The 22,873-nt window shown below is 34.5% G+C and overlaps 1 protein-coding gene and 1 pseudogene across 3 annotated transcripts in view; one reads left to right on the top strand and one right to left on the bottom strand.

The window, feature by feature from the left end:
* ADK (adenosine kinase) overlaps positions 1-22,873 on the top strand; it is a 450,591-nt gene that overhangs the window by 11,882 nt on the left and 415,836 nt on the right. For 2 of the 3 annotated variants that reach the window (XM_015592153.2, XM_015592155.2), the window contains exon 2: positions 22,396-22,470. In XM_015592153.2, coding sequence (XP_015447639.2) covers positions 22,396-22,470 — 75 coding nt within the window. Of the gene's footprint in view, positions 1-6,177; positions 6,373-22,395; positions 22,471-22,873 lie in introns of those variants that run through there. The other variant, XM_015592154.2, reaches the window with a different exon arrangement.
* On the bottom strand, positions 14,631-19,408 carry LOC102895505 (annotated as a pseudogene).

Here is a 22,873-nt window from a genome sequence, read left to right as displayed (position 1 = left end):
GACTGCTGAGGTAGAATAGTTCCCCTCTTAGGGTGTTGTTCAAATGAAATTGCATATACATTCTGGATATTTATTTTTAGTCTATTAATAGAAAACAGTAGGCAAGAATAAGAAAGACTTCAAAGAAAAATTTGTTTCACGTGTCTGTCTCCATCCTTCATGTCTTCTAGAACTCTTGTCTTCTCCATTTATCTCAGTAAATATTAGCAGCACCCTTTACACAATTTAGTTCAAAATCTAGGAGTTATTCTTGATTCCATTCTTTCATTAGTCCCCCATATCTAGTCCATTAGCATGTCTTGTCATTCTACCTCCAAAATGTCCATCTATTTCTATGTCCACTACTGTCTTCATGGTTCAAACCAGTATTATTTGTCATTTGTATTACTACAAAAGGCTTCTAATTTGGTGTTTCTGCTTTCATGCTCCTGTAGTCTGTTCTCTACACTATAACCAGGGTTATCTTTTAAAACAAAATTAGATTATGTCATTCTTCTGTTTAAAATTTAATTACAATGGCTTCCTATCATGCTTATAACAAAATCAAAATTTCTTAGGCTCATAAAAGCTAAGATGATCTGCTTCTTGCTCTGACTACAAATCTTTCTTCTCTCCTTTGCCTTTTTTCACATTGGCCTTCCAGTTGCCATTTTAGTGCTGTCTGTCAGAAATGCCCTTCCCCCACCTGGCTCTTCGTGTCATTGAGTTCTCTCCTACTGGAGGCCTTCCCAAACTACTCAATCTAAAGGAGACTTTTTCTACTTTGATCTGCTCTTTTTAATTCTCTGCATAGTACTTATGACCATTTGATGTTATTTGTTTATTTGATTATTCATTTATATCACCTCAGTAGAATGTAAGTTCCATAAAGGCAGTATATGTTCTTGATTTTTGTTGAATCTGTAGTGTCTTGAGTAGTAGAGTAGATGCTCATTAAATATTTGTTGAGTTAATGACTGAATGATTCCTGAAAGCTTGTTTGTGAAGTACCATAAACTAGGTCTGTGGTGAAGTAAAAATAAGAAAAATCTTACATAGGAAATATACTTCATAAGATTACCAGTACCAGTGATACTTTGGGAAGGTCTGTTCTTTATTCTGTGATGCCCTTCATACATTTTTATGATAAAATGTACTTTTATGAAATGATTGTGATGTTCAATTGTATAATTTAAAAATATGTTCTTGGCAGCATAAATAATTAGGAAGCATTGTTATTCTGTACTTTTAGATTGGAGTTTTTCTTTGAGTTTCAGAAATTTGTAGTCCGCTGAAAATAAAGAAGCACTGTGTAGGTGTTCCTGGGAGGGAGTTTTTCTTACTAAATAAAGTTCAGTCAATCAAATGTTATTATATTCTTCAAATTCTCCTGATGGGTAATAAATTGTCAGGTTCCATTTAAAGATTATATTCCATTTTAATATGTAATGTTAAAGTAAAATGTGACATAAGATTCCACAGATAATAAAGGAAATAAAAACAGTAGGCCTCTTATAATATTTTTTGAGGAAAGGGATTAATACATTTAGCAATGTTTCTGTGGATAACCTTGTCCATAATGAAAGCTAATTCAAATTACATATGTTTTATTGCATTAAAACTGATCAACTCTATTAAACAACCCAGTTTATATTGGGACACAAGGAGTGTTTTTTTTTTTTTTTTTTAAATGTTCAGGAAGAACCAAAAAAGACCTGGGATGTCACCTATAACAAACTCCCTGTATTTCAGATAAGGAAACTGATGGACAAAGACCATAATGTTATTTGGTAGTTTCGGTATTAGAATTTCCATCTTATTCCCAGGTTCTTGAAATTGATAGTATGACACACTACTTATTTTAGGGAGTCAAGTCTTAAGAAAGTTCTCTTTTTTGGAATATGAAATAGATTGTTTTAAAATATTATTTTGATCAGTATTTTAATTCATATGAAATAAGGAGATGTATTTTTAAGTAACATGCTGGGAAGACATTCTACATTCAGTGTTGTGACAGCTGGCCTCTTAAAGGCTATGTAAAGCTCTAAAAGTGGTATTGATGCTTTTAACTTTTGTCAAGATTTAAAATTAACCAAGAAAATCATAAAGACATTTTTATTATTTCTGTCTTAAAGAACTTTACACATGAAAAGATGAGACATTTATAAAGTAAGCCCAATTCCTCTAAAAATAAGGATAGTTTTGATGGTTGTGATTTAAAAAAATGTTTTAATAAAAAGCAAGAATAATTTTTATATTTTTAAAGCATTTCAGAAAGAATTAATTTTTAATAGTAATTATAAGTATTTTATGCTAAAAATGATATATAGTAGAAATTTTTATAAGCTAGATCGATATAAATAAGTAAAAATTACATATAATTTCACTTGCTAGAGAAACCAATAGTAACATTTTGGTGTGTTTCTTACCAATCATTTTTTTCTGTGCAATTATGGTGCATATATATACAATTTTTTAAAACAAAGTCAAGATCATACTCTATTCCTTTTGTTTGTTTTGCATTTTTCATTTAACATTATATCATGAACATTTTTATATATTCTTAAAAAGTCTATAGAAACATTTTGTAATTGCTCTATAACATTCTTATGTAATTTAACCATTGCCCTATTTTTGGTTATTTAGGATATAATAAATTTTTGCTGTTATTAATGCTGAAGTGAGTATACAGAATCTTTGTTCACATTGTTCTGTTTTATTTATAATAGTTGCCTAAACAATGAAATTGTTGACACATACTGTTGTAAAGCTTTCCAGAAATGTACTAATTTCAACTCCTGCTAACAATGCATGAAAGTGCTTGTTTTATTGCGCCCCTAACAACAACTGGTTGTATTTGAAAAAGACTGCTATTATTCTGGGACTTGAAAAGATTAGTAGGGTAGGTCCACATATTTCTTATGCTCTCCAGAGGCACTTAGCATTTTGGGTTTAGCTATCTTTGTTTTTATAGTGGCAGACTAACGGCATGATTAAATAAAGTAGATAGACTATTTCCTTACCTATCTTCCCAAAATCAAATTATTCTTACTCACTTATCTTGATTCAACTATTTCAATTGTAAGGTTAATCAAGTTTAAAAATTTCAATTGCTGCTTTTCCCTAAAGTAAAAAGAGTAGGGTTGAAATAAATTGCTTAAAAATTGATCAGTAGAGTTTAAATAGCAGTTACTTAGTAGCCAGCCAGTGTGTGTGTGTGTGTGTATGTGTAAAGAAAAAGAGTGTGACTGGCCCAGGAAACAAAGGTTCTGTGAATAAAAAGAACTTCTGCCTTAACTTGAAAAAATGTCTTTATTTGTCTCTATGTGATTAACTTTGAAAGAACAATCACACATGAGCCCTGTTTGCTGAAATAACATTTTTGTGTCTATACCTGCTGAAATGAACTAGTACTGAAATACATTTTAAAATAATAAACTTTTTGCAAGTTGTGTTGACTGATTATGTAAAAAGTACTTAAAGTTTTAAGTTAGATGCAAAGTGTCACTTATCAAAAATAATTTGTTTTTTAAATCTTTGAATGTGATATGGCTTTGATTAAATATTTGAATATTGCAGGCCCTTATCTTTCCTTACTGACGCAGAATTTAGTATATATATTATAAAAATAAGGGTTCAAGTCTAGCCGTTTTGGTACTAAAATTAGTTTTAAAAAACCTTTCTTGTTAAAAATTAAAAGTGGGAGTTTCTAGTATGTTAGACATGAGCAAAGTGCATTTATTTTTCACAAGGCCAAGTTCATGTTAGCTTTTGTATCATCTTCCCAGAGATGTAATTTTTACTAGTGTGATAATAAGAAAGTAATAATCACACCATGTGCCAAGGACTCTGTTAGACACTTTACTAGAATTAAATTTTAATTTTAAGAATAAAAAAATAAAAATAAAAAAATTTTAATCTTCACAATGCCCTGAAAGCATGTAATGGGTAAACTGAGGGACAGATAACTTAAGAACCAGCCTAAGATATTACAGCCAGTAGTAAGTTAATGGGGGAGGGAGAGGGTTCCAAAACCATGCATCTTGCTACCTTTACAACTTTTGCTACTTTCCTTTACAAGTTGCTACTTAGCATGACCCACAGACCAGAAGCAATTTGTGAGATCTGAGTACAAAAAGAGGTACAAATTCTTGGCCATAGAGACCTACTGAGTCAAACCCTTATTTTAACAACATCCCTCAAGTGATGTGTATGCATATTAAAGTTTAAGAAGCACCATACTACATCCCATATTAAAAGTCACATTGAGGTTTTGAAATCTTTTCTAAGGATTATTCCTGGTTTGACTTTTAGTTCTGTGCATTATCAGCATTTTTCATAAGAGGAGGGAAACTGTTGAATTAGTCAGTGTCTCCACCACTTCAAATTACTATTCTTCTACTTCTTTGATTCAGATCCTGTTTAAATCCAGAGGAACAAATGACTAATTCTGCTTGTTGACGTTTGATCAAAGTCTCAATCAGCTAAGTGTAAGCTGTTTTTTAACAGCTATTCCTCATGGACCGAACACTGTCAGATTTATAGTCCATAGTTTCATTTTGGAAAGCCATTTCCTAAATTAAAGAGAATATGCTTTTAAAAAAAAGCATTTTTGAAGGAAACTTGAAATCTTTTGGAATATTTGGTATTTTAGATGGTTAGCAAGGAACCATAGATCTGTACAAACTGGTGTCCCTACGGATTTCGTTTTGTGGATATAATTATTTGGTTACAGTGGAAAGTAAAAAAAGAAGCGAGGCTAATAGTAGAACAGAAATATCCGGTAGAAATATAATGCAAGACACATAACTTAAGTTTTTCTAGTAGCCATATTAGAAAAGTAAAATGCTTAAATTAATATATTTTATTTAACCCAATATAGCAAAATTTTATGCCAATATGTAATCAATACAAAAATTGTTAATGAGACAATTTATGTTTTTTTGTACTGTTTTGAAAAATCTGGTATATTTACATTGCCTCAGTTTGAATTAAAAAAAAATTTTTTTTCAACAATTAAAAGGTGAAATGTAGTCCAATGAAAACCAAATTGTGTTTAATGGAAAAAATTTTTTACATTGCTTTGGTTTTAAAATGTAAACTAATTAAAATTAAATAAAATTAAAAATTTAGTTCTTTTGATCACATTAACCACATTTCGCTGTCACCTGATGTTGGGTTGTGCTTCTAATGTGATTTCAGACCTATGGAATTGATCACCATCTTATATGGTCAGTAAAGCAATGCCACTGAAGGTTAGAGTATGTTAATATAAATATTATCGGAGAATAAAAAGGGAAAAAAGAAAAGCTATTTAGGTAATAAAGCGTTTACTGACCCCTCTTCCTTTCCTTCCCGCAGTTGGAATGAATTTACCTGTCTTTTATTTGTGGTTCAGAATCAGTTTATTAACTCTTTAATCCCACTAAATTGTAAGGAGAAGGTTAGGAGTTAGGTTAGAGTACTTCCAACTTTTTCCCCTATGGCGTTGGATGCTTGCTTCAGAGCGCTGCACACTTTTGAGAAAAGTGAGGTAATCTGACAGGTGTGGCAAGCAGGATAGCCTGAGTGGGCTTGTTTAGCCAAGAGGTTTTGAATGTTCGCTGAAAATGCCAGGGTCCGGGCCTCTTCTAGCTTCTGAATCACAAAATTTACAGTGAGTCACAGACACTTTCATATTCTTTCACTGTTCTAAATGTTTCTGAAGTCCAAGAATGTTTGGAGACCATCGGATTCAGCAATTGACAAAGACTGTATGTTCGAATTTAACATGTGGTGCTGCTGTTTCTACACGTTTTATTTTCCCCGGGCTGAGATTTCCCAGACGGTTGCTGATGGGTTTTGCAGGCTGTTAAACCCCATCTCCGAAGGTTGCCCTGATAGCGTCCTTGTCCCATGTCCCGCTAAAGCGACCTGAGTTCGCCGAGGTGGACCATGGCCATGTGACTAATAAACCACTTGCCCATCGGGGCGGCCATTTTTGAGGCGGGCATCCGACCTCATGCCCCGAAGCCGGGAGTGGGGGAAACGTTACCAGGACTCAAGATGGCCACTGCGCCCGCTAGCCAGCCCGCTAGCCCGCGTGTTAGCGAGTGGGCACAGGACGCTTCCGCGGCTCTTCATGGTCCGCGGAGCCCGGGGCTCATCTCCGGCCGCGGGCTGGGAGCGGAGCGTCCGCCCCCTGCGGGCGCGCCCAATCAGCGCGTGCGGCCGACAGGGCGGGGACCGCCCGCGCACGGGGTGTGTGAGGACGCGCTTCTGGTCGCTGAGTGCCTGAGCAGAGGAGCAGTTGCTGTGGTACCTGCTGCTGCTGCTGCTGCTCGTGCAGACGCAGAGCATCGGACGCGAGCGCTGTTGCGTGGGGCAGGAAGGTGAAGCCATGACGTCCGTCAGGTAATGAGGGCGACAGCCTAAACTGCTCGCTTTCTGGGCATTAGCCTCCCGATTGCCTTAGAACTGTCGCCCCTTCCCTTGGGTAGTCTGGAGCCTCCCTGTGTCACCTGTCCCCCCTCATGTTGGAGGTTATCTCTGCACTTTTCATTTGGTCATTTCTGCTTTCCTCAGAAGTTTTTGGGTCTGTGACACATGGCGGAGTCTTGTAAGTAGCCGCACCGCTGAGGTGACCCTCGCCCAGATTCCAGGGTTTGAAGCTTGCTTGTGTGTGCAATGAATTTCTCATAAAAAATGTAGCTACTTTTCCCCCAGGGGTGACCTAGGGCCCGAGGAAGTGTGACATGCTCCGTGTGTGTCCATGCCTGCATGTCATGCCTTCTGACAACTTCATTGGTGGCCATGAGCAGACCTGCAAAGTTGGCCCTTCTCTGATGCAGGTAGATTGTCCCCAACTTATGAAATTGTGTGTTTCTAAAATGTTTGCTTGTGACTGGAATTAGTAGTCTGATTATTGAAGGCACCATCTGTTTACCTACTTCTTATCTGCCAGTCACAAGTGAAATGAGTTTTGTCAGATAGTAGGTATGTGATGAAAGCAGTAAACAGGAGACCCCCCACCCCACCAACCGCAATTGCTATTCCAGAGTTTGAAGGTTCTTCTTTGTTAATGGCGACAGGATAATGGGCCTATCCAATTTCTGCGTGTATCATTGACTGAATGTTTAACTTATGCTAATACGGTTATTTACAAAAAGAGAAATTGCCACATTTACACAGTATTCTGACCTCCCTCTTTTAAAGTAGACCTTGGCTTTCGTTGTCCCAGAGAAAGGGAGGCTCCAGCACAAATGTGAAGAGAATAAGTTAATGTTTTTTGGTCTAAGCTTCCAGCAGCCTAAGTCCTGGTGATTTAACAGGTTCTCAGTGGTTATTTTGACTATACAATATTTAAGAGATGACTTGAGAACCTAACTCTCAGGTAAGATAAGGTAAGATGCGACTGTCCTGAATTGGATACTGATTCTTTCTTAAATTGCATAATTCTGTCTTAACATAGACAAAGAGTACTTACCTCATTATGCAAAAGGAGAAATTCAGATGCTGAAACATGGAGAGGTTTTACAGTAAATTATATTGGGATATATAAATCTAGCTGTTAATGCTAGCAGTATTTTAGGATGAGTTAGGAGTATGGTGTTAAACCAAGTTAATTCCCCCTCTTCCCACTCCCATTTCCATTCCCATCATTGGAACCTGCTGCTAGTTAGGTGTGTAGGTCAATTACTTTTTATGTTAAGAATCAGTTCTTTTGTGGCCTCAATTTTAATTGATGATTGTCTTCCTGGCTCCTCTTCATTGGAGAAACACCCAAATCTCAAGGTTCGTCTGCTTGGCAAGTGAGAGTAGGATGCATCTTTAAGTGATTTGAATGAAAAGGATTTGAATGATTGTTTTGTTCAAAAGACTGATTTAAAGGTTGCCATCAGCCTTATTTGACTGATTATGGCAGGATAGATAACTACTAATAAAGTTATATTTATGCTTCTTGCTTCTTTCTTCAGATGTTAGCCTGCATTTTACATAGTCATGTCACTATAGTGACATGAATTGAAAAAAGATTTTTAAATGTTAGCCAAACCAGCTCCCATATTTTACACCTAAGGAAACAGACCAAGAAAAGTGGAGTGCCTACTGCAAAATCGGTTAGTGGCAGGGTTAGCAATTGAATCTAAATGTTCATGATCTATTTCTCTGTGTTATGCCTTTATAGAAACAAGATACTACTTAAGTCTCCTGAAAAAGGTGCTTCTATGGATAAAAATTCTGAAGTATTGTGAGAGACAACTGTAGTAACTTTTTTGTTTTCCTCTAGTTCTCCAAGGAACTTGATAATTTAAGTTTAGGAGTAGGCAGGGAGACTACTGAAGCTGAAGCAACTATATGTGTGGTAACAGTTTTGAATGAGTTGCTAATCACCAGCCAGTTTCCAATGAGGACTGCATTTAATGCAATTATGTCATACTTTAGTTTTCACAATTATGTTAGGCATTTTCTTATTTTGTGCTCAGTTGAAAAGTCCAAAAGATAAGTATTAACTGACCCTCTTTTACTGATGAGGAGAGTGATCTAGGTCACAAGTTAACAAAATCTGACTTCATGTCTAATGTTGTTTTTCACCCCAAACTTAAAACAGTTATTGCTATATATAGTATTATGTGACTCTTTGCAATGACTGTGATAGAATATAGGATTGGAAACCAGTGAGGACCAGTGGTCAACATATCTGTATTCTAGTTGAGGGTCTTTTCCTGATCTTCCTTTTCTCTACTTCTCTGGACATTTGTTTAATGAAATACTCAGTGATGGTGATACTAGTATATATACCACAGTATTTTGGAGTAGATATGAAAGTACTTTTAAATTTTAAGACATTTTATAAATGCAGTATTCTCTTTTTGTTAAAAGCAAATTGAGCCCCTTAGAGAATGGTGTCATCTGAAAAGAAATGTTTAAACCTTAAATTTTTATACAGGAAGCAAACTTACCTATTCAGATCCCTCATTTTATAGTTGAAGAAACTGAAGCCAAGATATTGTGATTTGTTCAAGTTCACACAGATAGTTGCATATCTTGAACTAGAACCTTGACCTGTAGACACCTGGTTCAATGCCCTTTCCAGTGTAGCACTCAACTATTAGGAATTACTAAATAATAATTTAAATCAAAAGAGGTTTTTTTTTTTTTTTTTTAAACTTAAGATCTTTGAATTTGACTGGAGATACTCTCTCTTTGAATTTTTATTATTTGTATTCTTCATCTTTACTGATGAAGAGTCTAATTTACAGCCTCTAAAACCATATTACCCTTGAATAACAACTTTTATCTTTTGCTATGTTAGGTCTTCATTTGGGAAATGATAGAACATATATGATAAATTGATGCTTTTATCATTTTTAATTGGTCCAGCAGGAAAGTTGGTGCTTGAGTTAAATACAGGAGACAGGAAAATGTAGAATCAGAGGACTAAAAGAGAATCTTAGCATTTTACCTTTTCTTTATATTGGACCTTGAGGCCCAAAGTGAAATGAAATGTCTTAGGCGGTGGTAGACTTAAGATAGATCTTTTGACTCCTATTTTATGCACTTTTCACTCAGCAACAGTTTTTCAAAATATCCCTATGAATGTTGTCTTGTTTTCCTAATGTCTGGTTTTGAGTTTTGCTTACAGCTTGAGTTTGTTCCGTGGAAGACTGTGAAAATGAGGTAGGGAGACAGAGTGTTTGCTATAGAGCTGAGGGGCCTTATCCTTTGACTTGCTCAGACAGTTCAGATTTGGTCAAAGGCTATTCTAGGACTGGATATGACTGTGCCCTACATGATGATTCTGGAACCACTTCTATGAGTTGGCCAACACTGGAAAATTTATGTGGGCTGTGGGTGGGGTCTTGGGGTATTTTTTCCTAACACAAGACTTTTTGAGGTGCATCCAACAAGATCTGCCAAGCCACTCAGATGGAGAACATTCATATGGAAACCAGAATCTGGCTAAGATTGAAACTGCCTTACTTTATTGAGTTGATTTCTTTAGAGCCTTTAAACAGAATTTTCAAAGTAATTTCAGGACTTATGTCTTTTGCAAGAATTTGTAAATTTCAATTACTACACAAACTTTTTTAGGCTATCGAACTTCTTAGGCAAATGAACTTTTAAGATAAAATGAAATTGTTTCATTTATGAAATATTTTGAAGTACTAAAACAGGAATCCTTCTCTTACAGAACTGTGCCATGTTGTCAGCTGTTAATACTCATATTTATAAATAGGTCATCTTTGTTTGAAAAGCATTCAAGTTTTCTAACTCCAAATCTTGCCAGCCACAGTATTGCTACATTAAGCAGAACTGTCGAAGATAAAATGGGAACCAAAATGATTGTCTAGACTGAATGTTAACCCTTTCCTGTAACATTGGTTAACAATCATGTCTCTTTACCTCTTTATACCTCCTTGTTTTAAATGATTAAAAATAATACTGTAATAAACCATAAGTTTGGATTCTTATTTTCAAATAGCAAAGCTAGCTTATAAATAGGATGACCATATGTCCCAGTTTACCCAGGTCAGTCCTGGATCATGCCTGTTATTCTGGCATAATTATTAATAGCTCCTCCTTTACTCTCAAAAGTGTCCTGTTTAGATAATAAATCATCTGGTCACATAGTTATACACTATAATAATTTTTTTTGGTAGTAGATTTTGGTTGTTGAAATGCTATTTTTTCATTGGTCAGACATTTTTATTAAGAGAGTTCTGAGTATCTAAATGTAGTGTATTGAATAAGAAAGCACATGCTTTGAAGTTAGGAATCACTTATTCGTTGTTTGACCTTTGGCAAGTTATAAAACCTTTCTGAACCTCTTGTTTCTATTAAGCAGAGATAATAGCAATACCTACGCTATACAGTTATTGTGAAGAGTTAAAGACGATAATATATATAAAAATGTTTTATAAGCTGCAAATTGCTATATAAATGTTAGTCATTATTATGTCACATATGTGCTCCTGAAAATTAAATTAAAATTAAAATGAATAATTTTATCTAGTTTAGGGGAACTTGCTTTTAACAGAGCATAGACAGTGTTTTAGAAGTGTTTTACTGTAATGGGGAGTAGGGAAATAGTAGTTGGAATGTATGTGTTGAGGTTTTTGGGGGGAGAAGAGCTGATATGTCAACATATTTGTGTGCTGAAAAGAATGATCCGATAGAGAAAAAACATGATGCTGGACGGAGGGAAAAGATTTTTTTCTTTGAGTATTCAAGAAGGCATAGACTCTAGAAAACAAATGGAGGAATTGGCCTTACATAGACACAAATATTTTCCTAGACTGTTAAATTAAAAAAGTGCCAACAATATAATTTACATACAGTAAAATCATGGATCCTAAGTTCACTGAGTTTTAAAAAAATAATTAAAAAAAAATTGTGTAGATATAACCCAGGTCAACATACAAAACCTGTTCATCTCCCCAGAAAGTTGTTTCTTGCCTCTTCATTCCCTGCTCCGCCCATACAAGCATTTTCTGACTTCTCTTGGTAGCTATTAGTTTTGCCTATTCTAGAACTTCATGTAAATGGAATCATACAGTGAACACTATTGTGTCTGATTACTTTTATCTGTTTCCTTTTGTTTAATAATAATTTTGAGATTCATCCATTTTGATGTGTGTATCAGTAGTTTGTTCATAGTCATTGTTGAGTAATATTCCATTATATGGAAATAGCAACAGTTCTCCTGTTGATGGACTTTGGGTTGTTTCTAGTTTTTTGGTTACTATAAATAAAGCTGCTATGAACATATTTGTATAAGCCTTCATGTGGAGTTGGGTAAATAAATACCTATGGTTTGGAATTGCTGTGTCCTAGGATCGAAATCATCAAACTTTTCCAAAATGGAAAACTAAACACATTTGAATTCCCACCAGTGATGTTATAAGAGTTCCATTTATTCCACATTCTTGACAGTGTTTGGCATTTTTGATTTTACCCATTTTGGTGGGTGTGTAGTTACATTTTATTGTGGTTTCAGTTTGCAATTCCTTGGTGGCTAATAATGTGATTATAAGCCATTTGCTTATCTTTTCTTTTGACTGTATGTTCAAGTCTTTTACCTATATTTCGATTGGGTTTTTTATTATTGCTGTAGTTCTTTTTACTGATTTGTAGTTCTTTTTATATTCTGGATACAAATTGTCATATTTTACACACACACACACACACACACACACACACACACACACACACACACAGTTACATATGTAGCAAATATTTCTCCCTATCTAGCCATGTCTTTCTGTTTTCTTAACAGTGTCTTTTGGGAGAAGTTTTAAATTTTGATTAAGTCGAATTTTGATTTGATTTACTTTGGTTTGATTTATTTTATGGTTACTTTTTTGTGTTCTTAGAAATCTTTCCTTACCTATATCCCAGAGTTGTGAAACTTATGTTTTTTTCTAGAAGCTTTATAGTTTTAGCTTTCACATTTAGATGATCCATCTTAAACTAGATTTTTGCTATGATGTAAAGATTTCTCAAAAGTTTTCTCGATCAGTTATTAGAAAGGTGTAGGTCTTTTCCTGGACTCACACTATTCATCTGTTTGTATATTGTTATGCCAATACCACGCTACTTAATTATTGTAGCTTTGTAGGATTGGTGCTGTTTATTTAAATTTTTGATAGAATTCAGCATTGAGGCCATCTGGACCTGGAATGTTTTTTGGGTGAAGAGGGGGAAGGTTTTAAAATACAAATTCAATTTCTTTAACTGATATATGATTATTCAGATTTTTCATTTTTTTCTGTGTCAGCTTTAAGAAGTTGCATTTTAAAAGAAACTTGTTCTAATTTGCTGAATTATTATAAAATTGATCATAATATTCCCTTAATATCCTGTTATTGCCTGTAGGAACTGTTTTATGTTCCCCTTTTCATTCCTGATATTAGTGCTTTCGTTTTATAAAAAAAAAAAAACAAAATCTTTTCAAAACCCAGATTTTTGTTTTGTTGAACTGTTATTTTGGAAATATGTTTTCTAATTTATTTTGGCTGTTATCTTTATTTCTTCATTTCTATTCTTTTGGATTTAATTTGCTCCTTTTCAAGTTTTTTTTAATTAGAAGTTTAGATCATTGATTTTTAAACCTTTCTTGTTTCTGATATATGCATTTCATATATGAAATGTTCCCGTCTAAGTTCTTCTTTAACTATATCATACAAATTTTGATGTGTGTGTTCAGTTCAAATTATCTTCTAATTTCTATTGTGATTTCTTTGACCCACAGGTCCTTTAGAAGTTTGTTTTTTAATTTCTAAATATTTGAGGATTTTTTAGTTATTTAGATTTTCAATTAAATTCCATGATGGTTGGAGAATATATTGTGTATACATTGTAAACACATCTGTTTTATATATGTGTGTGTGTACACACACACACACACGCACACACACAATATATTGTTTCTATGATTTCATTCCTTTTATGTCTACTGAGGTTTGTTTTATGGCCTAGCCTGTGGCCTATTTTGGTGAATGTTACAAGTGTTTTTGAAGTCTTTAATTTTACTCAACAGTATTTTGAGTTTTTCAATGTAGATGTTTTGTACATCGTTCATTAAATAAATGAATATTGTAATTTTTGGGTATAGTGTTCTACAAATATTGATTAGGTCAAATAGTTTAGTTGTTTTGTTTACTTATTTAATTGAGATATAATTCACATAACATAGACTTTACCATTTTAAACTGTGCAATAGTGTGATTTTTAGTTTATTCACAATTTTGTGTAACTGTCACCACTATCTAATTCCAGAAAATTTTTATCACCCCTAAACAAAACCTCATATCTTTTAGCAGTCACACTGCATTTCCCCCACCCATTCCCTGGCAATCGCTAATCTACTTTGTCTCTGAATTTGCCATATTCTAGACATTTCATAAGTGGAATCAAATAATATTTGGGTTTTTGTGTCTGGCTTCATTCACGGGGTGTAGTTTACAAAGTTCTTCTGTGTTGTTGCATGTTATCAGTTTTTCCTTATGGCTGAATAATATTCTCTTGTATGTATACACCACATTTTGCTTATCCATTCATCAGTTGTTGACGTATATTTTTATTTTTACTTTTTGTCTGTTATGAATAATGTTGCCATAAGCATTCATGTTTAAGTTTTTGTGTTGTCACATGTTTTCATTTCTCCTTAGTATATACTTAGTTAGGAGTGGAATTGCTGGGTGAAATGGTAATTTTATGTTTCTTTTTTTTTTTGAAGAGCTGCCAAACTTTTTTTCAAGCTGGCAGATCATTTTACATTTCCAATAGCAATGTATGAGGATTCCAGTTCTTTCACATTCTTGCCAGTACTTGTTATTGTTTCCCAGTCTTTGCTGAGAGGCTCCCTGCGCTTGTATAGTCATATCTTCAGTACTCAGCCAGACTTAAAATTCTGCCATTTCTTGCTTGTGCAGATCCTCGTGCCCAGAAATGATTGTGTAGAACCTTTTCTGGTCTTGAGCATGCCCACAGCTCTAGGCACCTGTAGATGACATTCTAGATAATCAGGAATATGCAGAACTTTCAAAACCCATTATGGACTTCTTATGTCTCCACTTTTCCTTTTAAACATTTTTATTTTTATTTTATTTAATTAATTTATTTATTTTTGGCATCCAGAATCTTTTTAATAACAAGGCAGGATCCAGGGTTCATTTTTTGTAGCCTCAGCTGGCCCTACGGCCTCTGGCTCATTCAAACTCCCGGCCCTTAGAGTGCACATAGGGTTTGATGTGGCTGTGCAGGGTTCCAGGGGCCTTGCCGAAATGCTTGTACACCTCTTGGCTCTTGCAAGGACCAGAAAGCAGGATGATGCCACAGCCCTAGGAGAGTCCAGGGCCAGCTTGGTCAAAGGTGAGGATCTTGCCCTCCACCTTAAGGATGTGGCTCTGGGTGTGGCTGCTCACATGAAGTGCACACACCTTCAGTTTGGGGACTGCCTGGACACGCACGTCATTGGTTATTGTCCCTACGATCACAGCGATTTTGCCGTCGTGGCCAGGAAGCTTCGTCTTCCGGATCATCCAAGAAAGGGACAGAGGCGGCTGGTTGGTGAAACTCATGAACAACCCCTTCAGCACCACCTGGTTGAAGGTGGACATGGTTCATCTGGCTAGAAACCTGTACAACTTGACCAACAGGCTTAGGTAGATGTCCTGGCTCTTGGGTTCCTTTCGCCAAACCTTTCGGTCTTTGTTGTGGCAGATGTCGACTCCCGTGATGGCGCCTTCTGTTCCACCAGGTCCAGAAAGAGCCCTTTAAAACTTTTTGGTTAGCTTCTTTTTTGCTCCAAATGCTCAGACAGCTGGGATGTTAAACAATAACAGCTGATTATTTTTGACAAACACCGCTGGAGAAAATGCTGTTAGCACTGGGAAAGCTCTGAGTCAGGTCAAATAAAGAGAAGCCTTGGGAGTGGGGTTTTTAGGGAACTGCCAGTAAGCTCAAATAATAAAGTTCTCTGAAAATGGGGCTTTGAAAGAACTCTAATCCTGTTCTGATCCCTTCAGGGGCTGCCGAGGCTCCTGGTTTCACTGTGTTTGTGAGTCATTGTTTTTTAAGGCTACCATGGAGTTGGGAAGATGGAGATGAGATAGAACAAGTTAAAATGCCACAAAGCTTGCTGTTTTTACTGAGATTCCACCATTAAGAAATATAAATGCTCTTTGGGTTGTTGCAAGCATATCGTTTAATATTTAGAGTTCCAAAAAGTTGATTTTAACATTTTTTGCTAATGTTATTTTTATTATGGAAGAGAGGATTTTTAGAGGCCCCTTATTCCACCATTCCTGGTGATGTCACCCTAATTGTTTTTTAAAACTTTTTTATATTCTTTTTCTTTCTTTTGAAACACTTTAAGACTCACACAAAGTTGCAAGAATAGCAAAGTTCCTGTGCACTCTTCACCCAACTTCCCCCCATGATAAACTTTACATAATCATAGTATATTACCAAAGCCAGGGAATTGATGTTGGTACAGTACTATTAAGTAGACTAGAGATGCTATTAGAATTTCTCTAGTTTTTGCATACACTTTTTTATTGGCGTAGTGGTGGTGCGTAGTTCCACGAAATTTTATCATGTCCAGATTCATGTAACTATTAACACAATTAGGGTACTAAACTGTCACTACAAAGAATCTCCTTTGTGTTATCCCTTTAAAGTCACATCTACCCCCTAACCTTAACCCCTGGCAACTACTTATTTGTTTTCTGTCAATGTAATTTTGTCACTTTGACAGTTTTATATAAATGGAATTAAGCAGTATGTAACAGGTAGCTAGGGGCTTTTATTTTCACTTGTGATACATCCAAGTTTTTTATCTTAGTTCAGTCCTATTTATTGCTGAATATCAGTCCATTGTATGAGTATACCACAGTTTGTTTGCCTATTCACCTGTTGAAGAATATTTTGATTCCAGTTTTTTATTGTTACAAATAAAGCTGTTATGTAATTTGTGTACAGGCTTCTGTGTAAACCTGTTTTCATTTCTCTAGGAAAAGTATCCAGTAGTGTGATTCCTTACTTATTTTTGTATCTGTCTGTTTTACCAATTATTGAAAGGGAGGTGTTAAGATTGTGCATTTATCTATTTGTTTCTCTTGTTTTTTTTCCCTCAGATATTTTGAAGATATTTTTTGATGAATTGATCTATTTATTTTTATGAAATCTTTTTTATATCTGGTGATAATCTTTGTTTTACAGTCTACATTGTCTGATATTACTATAGCCACTGCAAATTTCTTATAATTATTGTTTGCATGATTTACCTTTTTATCCAACCTTTTATTTTCAAACTCTGTGTCCTTATATTTAAAGTGTATCTCTAGTAAATAGCATTTTTTAAATCTAGTTGTATAATCTTTATCTTTTAATTGGAGTATTTAATCTATTTGCATTTGATGTAATACTACTGTGGTTGGGTTAAAGTATATCATTTTTTTGTTTTCCATTTACCCTGTATGTTGTTTGTCTTTCCTGTCTTTTTTTTCTAAATTGAGTATATTTTTCATTTTTATCCTCTATTGGATTTTTTAGCTACACCTAATTGTATTATCATTTAGTGATTGCTCTAGGAAGTGCAATATTTATTTTTAACATCACAACCTGTCTTGAATTAGTGTTCTATCATTTCACCTTTGATATAAGTACCTTTAAAATCTACTTTACTCTAGACCCAGCCCTGATAAATGGGAGCCTGACAGAAGTAGCAGTCTATTGATAGAAGAGGTCAGAATATAGAATCACAAGATCACCCAAATCCCACTGAGAGTACAAATGTAATTAAGAGTTAAAAAATTTTTTTTAAAATTACTTATTATTTATTATTTTTTATGCCTACAGCACCTGGTTTTCCTTGCTGATCTCTCATCCCAGTACTAACCAGGCCTGACCCTGCTTAGCTTCCGAGATCAGACATTGGGCTTGATCGGAGTGGCATGGCCATACACTATTGGCCATGGCTCCACAAAGATTTTTTACACTTTATGTCTAGCTGATTAAGATGAGTTGATTGAAATAAAGTACAAAGCAACCTCTAAAATCAACTAAATAGTTCATCAAAGAACTTATAGTACTTTGGGGGAAGGAATGAATAAAGCTTTGGGAAGGAGGCCAGCAGTGCCTTACTTAATACACAACTCTTGGAGCTCTCTTTCACATTGTGAACAATGCTCTCTGGAGTTATTCAGGTAACAGCTTGTGCAGCTTCACACTGGAATCGTTGGGTAGAAGTTGGGCAGAGAGAATTTCCTAGGAGAGGTTGCATATGAGAAATTTAAAAAAGATGAATGGGAGTTTGCCAGGGAAAAAAAGTAAGGGAAGAACTTTACAGTCAGAGTCTTTTTTAGTGATCAGCGATGTATCCTGATTAGAAAATAGATTGTCTGCATTAGAATGATGATAGATACAGTTAGAGATGTTTCAATGATTTTGTAATATGCACATTGCTTTCCATTTTAACATCTCTGAAATTAGCATGCATCTTACTGTGTCTTGCAATCACCATGAAAAATTGGAATGAATCTTAAATTGATTGCACCTTAGATTTGATGAAATATACAATTACCGTGAGAAATTGGAACAAATCTTATGATTGATGGCATCTTAGATTTGATGAAATATGATAGATTCGAGCTAGATTTAATGTCCTTTTGTTAAAAAATGTAAGGCTTTTGGATTTTATCCCATACGTAATTGGAAGCTAAACTGACTTTAAGTAAAATATAATCAAATTTGTTTTAATAAGATAATTATGATGATATTGTACAGGATTCATTATAGCTAAAAAAAATGATAGCAATGTAGGAATTTAGGCAAGGTCTCTATAGGGTCTAGTTAAAGGCAGAGGCAGTGGGGATGTTGTGGGAGTTCCTGGTACAAGAACTGTGTGATAAAACCAAGAAGATGCAGTAACTAGGAAGGTAGTGTTTGTTGATAGAGAAGAATCACATAATGAAGCTAAGATTTCCAGATTTAAAGAGAATGAATTGGTATAGCAGTTAAGGACACTCATTATTAGTATTCTGTCACCATAGTGTAACTGACATTTCTGCTGGCCAGAGGGCTAATCAACATTAATATATCAATAGCTAAGAAAACTTTTTCTCAGGAACTTTAATATCTATGTTAGCTGGAGGCCCGAATTATAAGACATTTAAAAATTACAGACCAAAAAAAAGGATCATTTGGAAATCTTTCATCCTAGCATTCATTTCCAGGAAAAAGACATTGCTAACATTTGCAACAAAAATAGTAATTCTAGTATGGGTCAGTCATAGTTTTTGGCCATAGTAGACCCCATGTTGTTCACATCTACTAAAACAGGATCAAAATAAATGCTTACTTGTATAGTATCTTCATCATTTTAAAAGGGTAATACATGTCTTAGTAACTGGCTTGGACATTATAAGTATTTGTATTTAAGAAACTAGCCAGTTTAAACCGTTTTTAACAGTTCATTTGTCATAAGAATGAAGTCATATAGTATTTTCTCAGTATGTACAATGATGGAGAGGAAACATGAGTAGTTTAAAGTCATTTGCTTTTATAAATGTGTAATTTTTACTTAACTGACTGTATAAAAACACCTCTTATGTGCTACTTTAAATTCCATTGTCCCTACCTCTTACATAGCCACTGTTACTATAACAGGTTCCACATGGGCTTTGGACAATTGCACCTTGACACCATCTCTAATCAGGGCCCATGCTGCATACTTTTTGCAATGGGGGACAGTAGTCAGTGTATAAATTCTTCCTCGTTTGTCCTTTAGACAGGGAGATTTAAATCACATTTTATAAGGTTTTTCTGAAAAGTTTGAGTACTATTCATCTAACATGTATTTCTTACTATAAATCACAGTATCACATCCAGGTTTGGGATGAGGGGTGGTAGATATGAGCCTCCATGTCTTCTCTGGGTCCGCCATGCTTAAAACACCTAAATGTGTTCAGTTGAAGTTCTATACCATCTTATTATTTTAGGTTTATGTTAAAATTTTGATTCACATCTGCTAGTATATTGAGTTATTCTTGGGGAAGTAGTCTTGGTGTACAGCTCAAGAATTAGAAATTATAAGTTAAGACACAGGAGCCTATGGGTGTGAATAAGTCAGAATTTAAGTAAATAAAACTCTAATATTACCATTTATTGGAAGTATACAAAGATCATGTCAAATGTGGATTGAACATAGTTTCCAAGCTCCACATTTCTTTGACAGTAAAACTAAAATTCATATAACCCTCCCCACCAAGGAGAAGAAATCAAGAAATCTGCTTGAGAATTAGTAAGTTAAAGACTTTAACCTCAGAGGAACTTAAATTAATGGAACATGGATTCATAATGCAAATACTAACAACCTTGTCTGTATTATAGCTTTATAATGAAAATCCAATACAAAAATAAAACATTCACAAAATGAAATGTGACAATTTGTATTTGTTAGTGTATTTTAAGTTGTAAGTAATAGGAAACCAGCCTCAAATTGGAATAAACAAAATTATTAACCTACAGGTAATTGAAAAGTCTAAAGAGGCTATTCAGGTAAAGCTTAATTCAGTGATCCAACAACTTCATTAATGACCAAGTTTAAGTTTTTCCATTCTGCTTTCTGTGGCATCAGATTTATCCCAAGGCAGCCACCTTGGGACCTTGAGGTATTTAATGCTGCCAGCACCTTCTGCGCTTTATTAGGAAGGAAGATGTTCTATATCTGAGCATTTCTAGAAAAATGCTTGGGTTCATTCTGATTGGACGGGCTTAGGTTACATGCCCATCTCTGGATGGATCACTAAGGCTGGAAAAACAGCGTTGTGTTGATTAGCCTAGGATTCGCTGTGCTCCAAGGTTAAGCCAATCAGACCCCCGCTCTCCATGAACTGGGGTCGAGCAATTTCACCTAGATCTCTTGAGTGAGCAACTTTAAGGTGAAAGAAGAAAGATGGAAAGATGAGAAACACACAATTTCTAGTTTATTATGAGCATGACTTTAAATGACCTTAACTGAATTGTAATCTTACTTGGTAATAACAAGTTAAACATTGTATTATTATTTACTTATTTTATTAACAATAATAAAAGAATAATTTACAGTTAAAGTTTTTCTAATCATTATTCCTAATAATAAATATTATTTCTAGTCTTAAGTTTGAGCAATTTAGTCCCAGCAGTTCTTATTCTTCATGTAAATGTATTCTTGTCCATTCAGAAAAAATTTTTGCTGAACAAATAAGTTTAGAAATATGAGTTTAAACATGGTTACTGTGTGCTCATCTTTCCCCCATATCTCTTTGACTATAGAAGCCATAGGCCCAGAGAGGGTGCATTAATTTAGTAATACTATCTTTACTAAATTTTCAAATGGAGTGCAGTAAACTATTTTTGGGAATGCAGGAGATGTTCACAGGATCGATTTCTTAAATGTATCACAATTATAGTGCTTAAAACCAAGAGGGGACCAGTTGGGGGTGGGGAGATTGACATGGAGGGCAGGAGGATCCTTTTTTGTGGTGATGGAAATGTTTCATATTTTGATTCTGGTGGTGGTTACATGACTATATACATTGAACTGAACACTTAAAAGGGCGAATAAAAAGAAACAGCCAACCAGCGCAGTAACACTTCCCTCCTACTTAAAAAAAAGTTCTAGGAATTTTTGTTTGAATAATTATACACAAATGAGGCCAAGAAGTTTCTAATGTAATAATTTTAATTTTTTCTGTATCTGCCTGTTGATTCTTCATCTTCTAAGTACTTATAAAGTATTTTCTTTTTATATCAGACTTTATTTTGATCACAATGCAACTTCAGTGTGAATAAATAAATGTATTATTATCTTTTAACCCTCTTACATCTCGCTTTCTTTAAATATGAAAGGGACAAGTTTCTGTTGTACATTCAGTCATAGTTGCTCAGTCTTTTATTAAGAGACTGTAATTCAGTCTTTTAAGTCATTATAGATTATAATTGTAGATTATAATTGCAGGCTGTATCTCATTCTCTGAAAGAAACCCTGGGCATCAGTCCTATTGATGTTACTGATAGTTTCCAAATGGTGAAGATGGTAACTTGTTTGGAGGCAACTGGAAGAGATCTTTAGCAAACTAGAGACCAATGGGAAATTATAGAGGCAAATTTTATTGAGTAAACTAGAAGAATACCTCCCATTGATGCTGACCCAGCCATAGCCACAGGTTCATTTCTTGTTGTCAGTTGGACTCCTGTTTAAGGCATCACTTGTATCTATAAGGCATCACTTATAGATATCTAGATATCTATATAGATATATATATACACCTGAAAATTATATAATCGTATTGACACCTATATATTCTATTGTGTTTTCTCTTGTTTTTGAGACATATTGTGATCAATTATGTAAAACAGACTTCGTTAAAGTCTGTTAAATGTAATTGAAAATTACTTCATTTATGATACTCATTGTGAAGGCCCTACCAAGGTCACTTATAGTTTGTCAAGGGCTCTTGCCTGGACTCCTCCAGGACTTGTTTCATGCTCCCTAATAACTTTCAGTAGTTGGGTATCTTACTGGAGTTCATTGTTTATTAGAATATAGAACTTTGTCATAATAGATCTTTAAAAGAATCGAAATTGATTAACTTCAGTTATTAGCTGTCGAATATTATGAAAAAATCACATGATTTGGTTTCTTCTTTTGTTATATTTCATCCAATTGAAGAGTCATCCTTTCTGAGTGGCTTTGTGCTACCTCTAAAATATTGTCCTACATGTAATAGGCAAATCAAAGGTTTAATAAACTAGTATGTAATGTATATTTTCAAGATGAAGTAAAGATACTCGTGTGCATTATGCATGTCAACTTTTCAAAGTATTTCTAACTTGTACTTATATATATATATACATATATGTTTTTGTTTTTCGTTTTTTGTTTTTTAGTGAAAATATTCTCTTTGGAATGGGAAATCCTCTTCTTGACATCACTGCTGTAGTGGATAAAGATTTCCTTAATAAGTAAGTATTAAACTATTGGAAACATTTAAAGAGAAACTGATGAGAACTTCAGAATTGAATTTACTGTCTAACACCTTCAATTAGAGGAAAACGCAGAAAATTTAAACCTGTTAATTGTAGGTACATTATCATTATTTATTGAGTAATTGACCACAATTTCCCCTGGGAAAACTGAGGTACATTTGTTCATCCCTGTTGTTATTTTCTCTTAAAAGTTATTTTTTGTTTTTTGCAAGGAAGAAGTATGTATGATTTACCTAATGATTTAATTACCAAATTTCAGATTCCAATATTCCCCCAATTTTTAAATTACTGTCAGTGAACTACATCAATAATGGTACTGTAACATAAATGAGAGAAGAAATAGGGTCAAAGAGGACATAATTCAAAGGCCATGAATATC

Source organism: Pteropus alecto, unplaced genomic scaffold (genome assembly GCF_000325575.1).
Source record: "Pteropus alecto unplaced genomic scaffold, ASM32557v1 scaffold155, whole genome shotgun sequence".
NCBI classification, from domain to species: Eukaryota; Metazoa; Chordata; class Mammalia; order Chiroptera; family Pteropodidae; genus Pteropus; species Pteropus alecto.
This window is presented reverse-complemented; position numbering and strand designations above follow the sequence as displayed.